This window comes from Oncorhynchus clarkii, chromosome 2, assembly GCF_045791955.1.
Source record: "Oncorhynchus clarkii lewisi isolate Uvic-CL-2024 chromosome 2, UVic_Ocla_1.0, whole genome shotgun sequence".
In the NCBI taxonomy this organism is placed as follows: domain Eukaryota; kingdom Metazoa; phylum Chordata; class Actinopteri; order Salmoniformes; family Salmonidae; genus Oncorhynchus; species Oncorhynchus clarkii.
The window spans coordinates 21,933,315-21,945,960 of NC_092148.1; the positions used below are offsets into that span (position 1 = coordinate 21,933,315).

Genomic DNA, 12,646 nt, shown 5'->3' on the forward strand with positions numbered 1-12,646 from the left:
CCTGCTCACCCTGAGGAAAGTTTAAGTTCAACCTTTAAAGGAGTTCAACCTCCCCCCTCGTCCCAGCCCAGTTAGTGTTGTGAAAGAGATGACAGCCAGCCAGGGTAGTAAGAGGTACAGGAGTTTAGCGACATGAAGAATTTATTACATCAGTACTGCCACACAACAGAGTGGAAGTGTGAGTGTGTGTGCTTGCGTGCATTATATTGTATTTATAAAACGGTTGGGTCTAATCCTGAATGCTGATTGGTTAAAACCACATTCTAGCCAGTGTCTTTTCCGTAAGTTACCACCGGCTAAATCTATTACGATAAAATGCCTAATTACTCTGTTCCATCTGACTGCGCAATCCACTGTCTCATCAGCCCAGCCAGGCAATTTATAAAATGTATCTCCACTATAAAAAGCATCTAGACATTATCTCACATTTTTTTTATGCTAACATTTAGTTTTCAACAGAGGAGATTTGTATAAACCTTGCTGTATGTCTCTCCGACATTTGCAACATTGTTTAAATTTTCAAATTCCTTCTGTCACATTAGTAATGAAGGTGTCGGGAGTCAATTGTTGGGATGAGACAGACAGACAACTTTTTTGAGACAGTCGAAGTCATGAATTGGCATAAATTGTATGGATATATACAGAGAAATATCAATAGAAAACAGGTCAAACGAAATGAAGTGCAGCTAGTTTGTAGTCTTTCCAGCTTCAGTTTGAAGTGATTGTGTTAGCTGTGTTGTAGGGTAGCTCCTCTGAACAACAGTGTCCTGACGAGAGAGCACACCTATGCTAGGTGAAATCGCGCATCATCAAATCAAATCAAATTTTATTGGTCACATACACATGGTTAGCAGATGTTAATGTGAGTGTAGCGAAATGCTTGTGCTTCTAGTTCTGACTGTGCATTAATATCTAACAAGTAATCTGACAAGTTCACAACAATTACCTTACAAGTGTTATGGAATTAATAAGAATATGTACATAGAAATATATGGATGAGCGACGGCCGAACGGCATAGGCAAGATGCAGTAGATGGTATAGAGTACAGTATATACATATGAGACGAGTAATGTAGGGTATGTAAACATTATATAAAGTGGCATTGTTTAAAGTGACTAGTGATACATTTATTACATCCAATTTTTAATTATTAAAGTGGCTAGAGATTTGAGTCAGTATGTTGGCAGCAGCCACTCAATGTTAGTGATGTCTGTTTAACAGTCTGATGGCCTTGAAATAGAAGCTGTTTTTCAGTCTCTCGGTCCCTGCTTTAATGCACCTGTACTGACCTCGCCTTCTGGATGATAGTGGGGTGAACAGGCAGTGGCTCGGGTGGTTGTTGTCCTTGATGATCTTTATGGCCTTCTGTGACATCGGGTGGTGTAGGTGTCCTGGAGGGTAGGTAGTTTGCCCCTGGTGATGCGTTGTGCAGACCTCACTATCCTCTGGAGAGCCTTACGGTTGTGGGCGGAGCAGTTGCCATACCAGGCGTTGATACAGCCCGACAGGATGCTCTCGATTGTGCATCTGTAAATGTTTGTGAGTGTTTTCGGTGACAAGCCAAATTTCTCCAGCCTCCTGAGGTTGAAGAGGCGCTGTCTTCACCACGCTGTCTGTGTGGGTGGACCATTTCAGTTTGTCTGTGATGTGTACGCCGAGTTACTTAAACCTTTCCACCTTCTCCACTACTGTCCAGTCGATGTAGATAGGGGGGTGCTCCCTCTTTTGTTTCCTGAAGTCCACGATCATCTCCTTTGTTTTGTTGACGTTGAGTGTGAGGTTATTTGCCTGACACCACACTCCGACACCACACTCATTAGTTCATTGTTATGGATGTATCCACATAAATGTCACTAGAAAACAGCTTAAACAAATGCAAATGCAGCTACTTTGTTGTTATTCTGGCTACACTGTTTGATGTGACTGTAAGTTAGCCGTTATTGGCTAGCAAGCAAGGCATAAGAATGTTGCCAGCCAATGGAACGTTTAGAACAAACGACTGGGTCGCGTCCATGGATACAGAACAAAAATACTTAGATTTGGGTATGTCATTTTAGGCCATTTTTTTTTAAAGGGGCGGATCCTTAAGAGTGGGTTACGTCTCTGGCAACCGAACCGATAGAATGAACGACCAGCCAGCTTGGGTAGCAACCCTAGATTTGAGTCGGGACTATATCTTGAGGCAGTATGAATAAATTCATCAAAATAATATTTTAATTAAAATATGTAAATCATTATTTGAACATGTCGGTAACCCGTAATATAAAAGTGATAATGCCCTCGAAGCTGATGTTTGGAATATAAATTGGCACGGTTTGCCGGCACTCTAACAACACCCGTGCGTGACTCTGACACTGACATATAGGCATCTTTTCCTGAGTGTAACACACATCTCCAACAGCCTAAACATCTTCCAAACACCTAAATATCCTCCAAACACCGTATTCTCGGGCATCATCACTTAATGATGTGTCCTGTGACAGTGGATGGGCTGCCCAAAGTGACTCTGACACTGACATATAGGCATCTTTTTTTGAGCGTAACACACATCTCCAACAGCCTAAACACAGTGCCTTCCTCCCCCTCTACTCTCTTCCACTAGACTAGAGCCTCTAGCCATTGCCACAATTTAAGAAGCTGTTCTGTTTCTGAAATACCTTCTATTCAAAGCTGTAATTTGTCATGCCTTTATTTGTGGTGAAGATTACGTGTGTTGTGTTTGAAAGGTTTCCCTTGTAAGAAGGCAGACCTTTGGAATGAGTGTTTCTTCCCATTGTTCAATGGTGTGGCTGAGAGAGAGATGGCAGTTTTACCTATAGAGGTGGTGCTTCTCTGTAGTCTCCTAAAAACAACATGAAGCTTTCATGAGAACGTTAACTTGCAGTCTGTGTTGTTTCAATCAATGTCATTTGTTTAGGCATTAATGAACAGCATTAACCTTTCTGTTAAGGTTCTGTGCCAGTGCACTGTACTTTACTCTGTGTGCTGACATTGATATCATCTTTACAGTGCATGACTCACACAGTGGTTGGTGGTGGCCTGATATTCATATGAATTCCTCATTTCTTTATGTGTCCATATGGTGTACTAATATCCATCTGTTGTATAGAGGTGGTTGGATTAGGCCCGGTTCCAACTTTCCTCCTCTGTTCTTAGCCAGTGTCGTGTTTGCCTGTCCTTGTGTGTTATTATAGAAAAATAGAGCTGTATGAACTGGAACAAAACACATTTTTGGTCTCAAATGGCATACTATTCCCTACAAAGCACACTTATTTTGAAAAGGGCCCTACGGGAGCTGGTCAAAAGTTGTGCACTATATAGGGAATAGGGTGACATTTGGGATGCAAGGGAAAAAAAGCGGTGGGTAGTAGATTGGGCAGGGAGGGTCCGACATGCTGGTACGGGTGCTTTGGTTTGGGCCACCATGCCAATATAACCAGATGGTTAATCCTGCCACAATGACTCAATGCAGCTCCCTCCTTCACTCCTCTTTCTCTCCCTCTCTCCTCTGCTTTTCATTTGTCCATCTTTACCTGCCTCTCTGTGTGATAGCAGTCTTCTCCTTTACCTTTCTAGTGTGTTTGTAGCGTAACAAGTTGCTCTCGTGTGATTGGCCGGCAGACCTCTTACTGTATTTCTGATTGGCCGCCTGGGTTGTCTGTCACTGTGTGCCCATGCAGCTGTGGACGTGGTTGGAGGAGCTGCAGAAGGAGCTGCTGGACGATGTGTATGCTGAGTCTGTGGAGGCGGTGCAGGACCTGATCAAACGCTTCGGCCAGCAGCAACAGACCACCCTGCAGGCCACTGTCAACGTCATCAAGGAGGGAGAGGACCTCATCCAGCAGCTCAGGTAGCTCACAGCGCACTCATCCTCTATCCTAAATTCACCCCTTCTAGCCCCTACCCGCCATTGAAATATCCTACCCCCTCTACTTTTGTAGATCTGAGCTAATTCACCAAGTAATACAGGTAGTTTATTTAGAACTGTGCAGCATTGTAGAGCAGTATTACTGTCCCCCTAATCAGCATTTACCCTACCATTAAGAGACATTGATAGCAGCACTGCACGCTACTAACTGGCAACAGAGGTGCATTTGAAGCTTCTAAGAGCATGCCGTCTAACACATAATTAAACTCTGCTAGCTGTTCCACCACCTACCATGTCGTTCATGATATTGAAAGGAAAGAAAGGTATTTAATGTGTTTGTTGACCTGTCTAATCTCTGACTCCGGCCTCCACACAGGGACTCTGCTATCTCCAGTAACAAGACTCCCCACAACAGCTCCATGGCCCACATCCAGAGTGTCCTACAGCAGCTGGATGAGGCCCAGGCTCAGATGGAAGACCTGTTTCAGGAGAGGAAGATCAAACTGGAACTTTTCCTGCAGCTACGCATCTTTGAGAGGGACGCCATCGACGTAAGTGGCCCCCATGTCAATAAAGTTAATATCGATCAATCTATCAATCAACCAATCTCTCATGTCCTCTATTGGCTGTATCTGACCGGTGTCTTTTCCAGAGATTGAATGTTTCACAGTCAGTGTTTCTGTAGTAGTTTTATCTGATAGTGTAAGGCCTTCAGTCCCTGCTGAGAGAATCAAAGGACTATTTCTGCTGCTGCTGTTGTTCTAATCTCTCTCTTTCCTGTTACACCATCAAAGGACTGAAGCAGTACAGTGGTTGATTAATAATATGGATTCACATGCCAGAAATTAAGCATTAACTACAGCAGCCTTTGAAATGATAAAGCCTGAACCACTGATATTCATGAAGTAATCATCCCCCTTTCTGGGAAGTTATTGTACTGAGGTGATGACTCATTTAAGGCTGTGTGTGTGTGTGTGTGTGTGTGTGTGCGTGTGTGTGTGTGTGTGTGTGTGTGTGTGTGTGTGTGTGTGTGTGTGTGCGCGCGCGCGCGTTGTGGTGCAATAACAGGGTCATCGGATAGAGGAGGAGGACGTTTCGTTTTTCGGCACATTAAGTAGACTACAGTGCAGTTTGACATTACAAACAAATCACGACATTGCATTCCTATTTCTATTCATTTTCCCATAAAGATTCTCCCAAGTGGAAACCTACAGTCAGTAAAATATCGACCCGTGTTTGGCACACACTGCCTTTTGCCTGTCTGCACATGCAGCCCATCTCACACTGAGGTGTAATGTCACAATAGTAGTGCAGCAGTCACACTAGTCTGTGTGGTAAGAGACCACAGCTAGACTGGTACAGTATCTTCACCTCAGAGGTGCAGGACAGTAAAACCTTCACATTAGCTGTGATCTGTGGGAGGGACGGAGCGGTATGTCAGTCAGTCAGTCAATATGACACAGGAGAGAGGGAGGGAGAGGTTGTTTTCCCTCTACTCCTCCTCTTCACACCCCTGAGATGCTGTTCCTTCTTGGCTCCCAATGAGGGGTTAGGCAGCAACCTGGTTCAGGTTCAGGTTTGAGGTGAGGCAGAGGCACAGCACGCAGTGTCCCAGTCACGCCCAGAGCAGGATTCCTGTCCTCACGGAGCCAGTCTCCTCTCCACGAGCCAGGAGGAGCGAAAGATGGTGTGTGTACTTAGACTCAGAGAGGTGTTTCTACTCTGCTTTGTGAGAGCAGCCCGGCCCGGTAAGTGGCTCCTGGCGCCTGGGAAGGAGGGAACGGGAGAGAAGAGGAGAGTGGCAGGGGAAGAAAATATGTTAGAAGGACTAAAGGCTTGTGGTATTTATGCCTGGGATCTTTGCCTCGCTGTCATTCAGCCTTCTGTAATGTGCTTATGAGTTAAGTGAATATGACTCCTACAGAACAGCCAGTAAGACATTTTCATGAGAGATTAGTGAGTTTGTGATTTTTGTAGCACTTTAGACTGGATCGTAATGTTTTCAGAAGGGTTTTTGATAGGGCTAGGAATTGCCAGGGAACTCAATATACAATATTATCACAATACTTATTATCACGATATTTAGGTGCCGATGCAATATGTGTTGCGATTCTCACGATTCTATATGTATTGAGATTCAATACTGTGATTTTATTGCGATTTGATGTTCCAAACATATTGCTCACCATACTGTATGTCTGCTGCAGAGGGACAAGTAGAGAGACATGAGAAAACAAGTGTTGATCAGTCATGGAAATAAAGGTGCTGAAAACAAATTGGCTCCCTATTTAAAAAGAAGATGGAGAACAAGTTATGAAGGAAAAATACTGGAGTTTTGGTGCAGGTACAGCCAACTAGTGCACAAATAATGTTGGCATATTGTCAAAATGATATAGTACGATATGTAACTGTATCGACTTTCCCCATCACTAGGTTTTGAGCAGAATTGAGGAGAAATAATCTTGGAAGTACAGATATCTTTTGATGTCGTATGTACATGTCTTCAGATGGTTGTTAGTACATGCTGAATACTTTGTGTCCACAGAGCAACTATTACCTGTAGAGGTCGACTAATTAATCAGAATAGCCAATTAATTAGGCCGATTTCAAGTTATCGGAAATCTTTTTTTACACCTTTATTTAATATTTATTTAACGAGGCAAGTCAGTTAAGAACACATTCTTATTTTCAATGACGGCCTAGGAACTGTGGGTTAACTGCCTCATTCAGGGGCAGAACGACAGATTTTCACCTTGTCAGCTCGGGGGATCCAATCTTGCAACCTTTCAGTTAACTAGTCCAAAGCAATAACGACCTGCCTCTCTCTCGTTGCACTCCACAAGGAGACTGCCTGTTACTCGAATGCGGTAAGCCAAGGTAAGTTGCTAGCTTGTTAATAAACTTATCTTACAAAAAACAATCAATCAATCATAATCACTAGTTAACTACACATGGTTGATGATATTACTAGATATTATCTAGCGTGTCCTGCATTGCATATAATCTGACTTAGCATACAAGCATACAAGTATCGAAGTATCTGACTGAGCAGTGGTAGGCAGAAGCAGGCATTCATTCAAACAGCACTTTCGTGCATTTTTCCAGCAGCTCTTCGTTGTGCATCAAGCATTGCGCTGTTTATGACTTCAAGCCTATCAACTCCCGAGATGGGGCTGGTGTAACCGAAGTGAAATGGCTGGCTAGTTAGCGCACGCTAATAGCGTTTCAAACGTCACTCGCTCTGAGCCTTGGAGTGGTTGTTCCCCTTGCTCTGCATGGGTAACGCTGCTTCGAGGGTGGCTGTTGTCGTTGTTCTTGGTTCGAGCCCAGGGAGGGGCAAGGAGAGGGACAGAAGCTATACAGTTACACGGGCAATACTAAAGTGCCTATAAGAACATCCAATAGTCAAAGGTTAATGAAATACAAATGGTATAGAGGGAAATAGCTTTCATATGTTCTCATGTTCTGAGCAAGGAACTTAAACGTTAGCTTTCTTACATGGCACATATTGCACTTTTACTTTCTTCTCCAACACTTTGTTTTTGCATTCTTTAAACCAAATGAATGGGGTGGCAGGTTAGAGCATTGGACTAGTAACCGAAAGGTTGCAAGTTCAAATCCCCGAGCTGACAAGGTACAAAATCTGTCGTTCTCCCCCTGAACAGGCAGTTAACCCACTGTTCCTAGGCCGTCATTGAATATAAGAATTTGTTCTTAACTGACTTGCCTAGTAAAATAAAGGTACAAAAAAAATGAACACGTTTCATTATTTATTTGAGGCTAAATTGATTTTATTGATGTATTATATTAAGTTAAAATAAGTGTTCATTCAGTATTGTTGTAATTGTCATTATTACAAATAAATAAAATAAGAAAATCGGACGATTAATCGGTATCGTCTTTTTTGGTCCTCCAATAATCGGTATCGGCGTTGAAAAATCATAATCGGTCGACCTCTAATTACCTGTACATTACACTGTTGACGTTACCTTGTCTGCTTTGCTGTTTTGTTAGACTCTTCTTTCTCATATCTTAAAGCAGTGTTTTAATGAGGTTTCATCAGACCTTTCTGTTATGACAGTTGTTGTTGGCTGTTTGCCTTGTGCAAAGAATGGGCCGTTCTCAACCTCAGAAGTGCAGTATAAATAATGGTGTTTGTGCCTGTCTGTGGTAGCAGCCGTGACTCTCTCTCATATTGTCAAAACAAGAGAAGAACTGTTCTGTTATTGACTGAGGCGGTGTAGATCTCAGTATTACAGCTTCTTGAGTTATGAAATTACAGATATTTGGTTGACCGTACAGGTTGCTTACTATAGAGCTCTGTCGCATGTTTTAATCAAAAACCATCTCAAAGATAGACAGAAAATACTTCTGCCAAGGAACTACTATTGCATGTTGATAATCATGAGAAGTCAACAATCCACATCTATATATCTCCACAGGTCTATGTTTTGTTTATGTGGAAAACTATTATCACACTATGTTGATCCAGTCATCAGATTAGGCTAGATGATAAAGGCTTGCCTTGCTGTTAAATTATCTCCAGGTTAAGATCTTAAACAGTGATCAGTGATGGATTAGCATATGGATCACAGCTGAAGGGAGTTTGTGGTTAAGTACTACCGCGTTTTAGTCTCTGACTTGTACATTAACAGTGAGAGTGCACACTACTAAGCCCCCTGTAGCCCTTCCATGAAGCAGCCATACGCTCAGTGAGTAAAAGCTAGCCCTATAGCCCTTACCACATGGAACCCTCCCCTCCACCTCCTCATTCACATGTTCTCCCCCAGAGGACAATACAGTACAGTACAGTACAGTACTAAATAATACAGTACAGTACTAGATAATACCATACAGTAAAGTACAGTAATGCACTAGATAATACAGTACAGTACTAGATAATACAGTACAGTACTAGATAATACAGTAGGGAAAGGGAAAGGGGGATACCTAGTCAGGATACCTAGTTCAACTGAATGTATTCAACTGAAATGTGTCTTCCACATTTAACCCAACCCCTCTGAATCAGAGCGTTGCGGGGAGCTGCCATAATCGACATCCACGTCTTCAGCACCCGGGGAACAGTGGGTTAACTGCCTTGCTCAGATTTTGACCTTTTCAGCTCAGGGATTCGATCCAGTAACCTTTCGGTTACTGGCCCAACGCTCTAACAAGTAAAGTACAGTACTAGATAATACAATACTAGATAATACAGTAGAGTACAGTACCTCATAATACAGTACAGTACAGTACTATATAATACTGTACAGTACAGCCGGAGCCTGAGGAGCAGAGCAGAGGGTGCAGAGGGCCATCCAGAGGAAATTAAATGGCACAGTGGAGAGAATCAATAATTATTCGTTTCGCAGTACTGCGGTTTGGATTTGAACATTTTCCAATTCCTGACTCGGAACCCTGTCATTCTCTCATTCCTTTTCTGACTCCTCTTCTCTTCTTCATTGTCAGATGCCTTGAGATTTGATTTCACTGCTCATGTGAATGGATGTAGGCAGCTGTATGAGCCTCTCAATTTCATCCCAGTCATTTCTTTTTTACTACATCAGCTGGATAGCCAGCCACCGCTTTAGTTCATGACCCGTATTACTTTTCCATAGTTTCCCCTCGACGACCATCACTCTGGACGCCTTGAATTTCCATCGGCCACATTCTTTACATTTAGCTCTTAAGTATGTGGCTGAGCAGCAGCTGAATGGGATTGTGATCCATGTGTGAAATGGAGACTAGTGCCAGCATGTCTCTCTCTGAAGCATCAGGAAAGCGATTCTGTAAAACAGACAGTGAATTTGTATAATTTAAAGACAAATTGAAATATTAAGCTAGTTATTGTGAGCAGCCATGATATTTCGGATCGGTTTGGCAACAAAAATAATCACCACCCGGCATCTTCCCTCTTGGTCCTTGATCACTACATTGATTGATTGATTTTGATTTCATTCCAATGAATTTGAAGGTAAGCCCAGCCCACACTGGCATCACAGAGAAAAGACTGACAGTACCCATCACTGTGCCAAGGTGGATGGGCGTCATGATTCACCCTCCTTCAGCAAGTGTGCTTGGGTGGGTCCTTAAACAAGTGCTAACATCACAGGCAGACGCTCCATCTACAGTGTTGCCTACAGTCATGCCAGCTAGTCTGGGTAGTCCCTCTATAACCAAGGGAGAAGTGTATCATTCTAGGGAACACTAAACACTTAGCCACTGTCTCGAAGATCAGCTTGGCTGGTGTTTTGATATCATTACAAATCCTTTCATTCTGACGCCGATTTAGTTTACACCCCTCTCAGGTCATATTCCACCTAGAGGGTTGGAATAATCATCTGTGTGTGTTTGTACATATGTTTGTCCTGTACGTGCTGTCACCTTTATTTCAAACTAATTTACAGTGATCCCTGTGATCAGTGTTTCTATGTTTATTAGTACACTTCCATTACAGTAGATATTTTGTTGTTGCAGTTGATAGTTTGAGTATCTATAGATCCTCTATCGAGGACTATCCAAATGAAGTGTTAGCCCTTGTCCTTCCCTCACACACTCCCAGATCATCTCAGACCTGGAGTCGTGGAATGAGGAGCTGTCCCAGCAGATGGGTGAGTTTGATACAGAGGACCTGACGTTGGCAGAGCAGAGGCTCCAGCACCATGCTGACAAGGCCCTCACCATGAACAACCTGACCTTCGACGTCATCCACCAGGGACAGGAGCTGCTGCAGTACGTTACAGAGGTCCAGGCCAGCGGTGAGTAGTGGAGAAACACACACAGATGGATGCACACACACATGCACCTTTTCTGTCGTACACTCACACACACCGACACATCGGATGGGCCAAAGCGCTGCTGCCAGGGCAGATGAGCTGTAAGCCAGGCTGGGTCAGCTCAGCGTTGTGGGTGAGGAGATAGGGAGAGGGGAGGAATGGGGAGGGCCTTTTAACCCAGCTATCGGACGCTGGAGAACTCGGCACAGTAGCGGCAGCAGGCCAAGGCCAGGCGAGCAGATTTCACGGTAATCCTATGAACTCATGTCGCTGAGTAAAACCACTAGGCAGTGCTGCAGGACGACAGGCTGCATTGGCACACACACACACAAGTCAATGACGACATGCACAGAGGAGATTTTGCATAATCAGAATGCATCCCAGAGCAGTTCTCTCCTGGACACCAAAGAGACAGACACACAGTGCTTCTATGACACACAGACTCTGTACTCCATGCAGCCCAATGCAGGTCTGGAACACAGGAGTGAAATGTAAGTAATATAATGTTCATGGCAGATTCAATCCTGTGTGTCTCTCTCCTACTTGTGTTCTCTCTGTCTGACTGTCTGGCCATATGGCGTTACTGATGTATATCTGTATGCTTACCTAACTGTCAATCTTTTACATGTAGTCGAGACTGATTGTCTTGTATGAGGAGAGAGAGAGACCTTGCTTCTCTCTTTTAATATTTTTGTTAGGATTGGGTTGCGTAATGGCTCCTGTTCTTTGTGTTGTTTTCAGGATTTGCTAAAGTAGCTGATGAGCTCCCCCTCCTTCTTCTTCCTTCTCACTCTCATTCTCTGTCTCCCTCTGTTTCTCTCTCTCTTTTCTCTCTCTTGTTCTATCTCTCTCTCCCCCCCTCTCTCTGTTCAGGTGTGGAGTTGCTGTGTGACAGGGATGTGGACATGGCTACACGTGTTCAGGACCTGCTGGAGTTCCTCCATGAGAAGCAGCAGGAGCTGGACGTGGCGGCCGAGCAGCACAGGAGGCACCTGGAACAGTGTGTCCAGCTACGCCACCTTCAGGCCGAGGTCAAACAGGTACGTCATTCTCCCTCCCTCTCTCTCTCCTACTTGTGTTCTCTCCCTCTCTCTTACTTTTGACTTTTGCTCTCACTTGTGGTCTTTCTCTCTCTCTCTCTCTCAATTCAATTCAATTCAAGGGCTTTATTGGCATGGGAAACATGTGTTAACATTGCCAAAGCAAGTGAGGTAGATATCTTTCTGTCTCTCTCCCCCCTCTCTCTCTCTCTCTCTCTCCCTCTCCCTCCCTCCCTCTCTCTCGTGTGTTCTCTCTCTCTCTCTCTTTCTCCCACTCTCTCTCTTTCTTTCTTCCTCTCTCTCTCTCTCTCTCTCTCTCTCTCTCTCTCTCTCTCTCTCTCTTTCTCTCTCACTCTCTCTCTTTCTCTCTCCCTCTCTCTCTCTCTCTTTCTCTCTCTCTCTCTCTCTCTCTCTCTCTCTCTCTCTCTCTCTCTCTCTCCTACTTGTGTTCTCTCCCTCTCTCTTACTTTTGACTTTTGCTCTCACTTGTGGTCTTTCTGTCTCCCCCCTCTCTCTCTCCCACTCTCTCTCTCTCCCTCTCTCTTACTTTTGACTTTTGCTCTCACTTGTGGTCTTTCTCTCTCTCTCTCTCTCTCTCTCTCTCGTGTGTTCTCTCTATCTCTCTCTCCTACTTGTGTTCTCTCTCTCTCCTACTTGTGTTCTCTCCCTCTCTCTTACTTTTGACTTTTGCTCTCACTTGTGGTCTTTCTCTCTCTCTCTCTCTCTCTCCCTCTCCCTCCCTCTCTCTTGTGTGTTCTCTCTCTCTCTCGTGTGTTCTCTCTCTCTCTCTCTCTCTCTCTCTCTCTCTCCCTCTCTCTTACTTTTGACTTTTGCTCTCACTTGTGGTCTTTCTCTCTCTCTCTCTCTCTCTCTCTCTCTCTCTCTCTCTCTCTCTCTCTCTCTCTCTCTCTCTCTCGTGTGTTCTCTCTATCTCTCTCTCCTACTTGTGTTCTCTCTCTCTCTC

General features: G+C 44.0%; 1 protein-coding gene across 5 annotated transcripts in view; it reads left to right on the top strand.

Moving 5' to 3' along the window:
* The window catches only part of LOC139424372 (triple functional domain protein-like), a 143,003-nt gene that overhangs the window by 83,799 nt on the left and 46,558 nt on the right, over nt 1-12,646 (top strand). For all 5 annotated transcript variants that reach the window (XM_071176162.1, XM_071176128.1, XM_071176138.1 and 2 more), the window contains 4 exons: nt 3,682-3,851; nt 4,246-4,420; nt 10,429-10,624; nt 11,516-11,682. In XM_071176162.1, the coding sequence (XP_071032263.1) occupies nt 3,682-3,851; nt 4,246-4,420; nt 10,429-10,624; nt 11,516-11,682 (708 nt within the window). The remainder of the gene's footprint in view (nt 1-3,681; nt 3,852-4,245; nt 4,421-10,428; nt 10,625-11,515; nt 11,683-12,646) is intronic.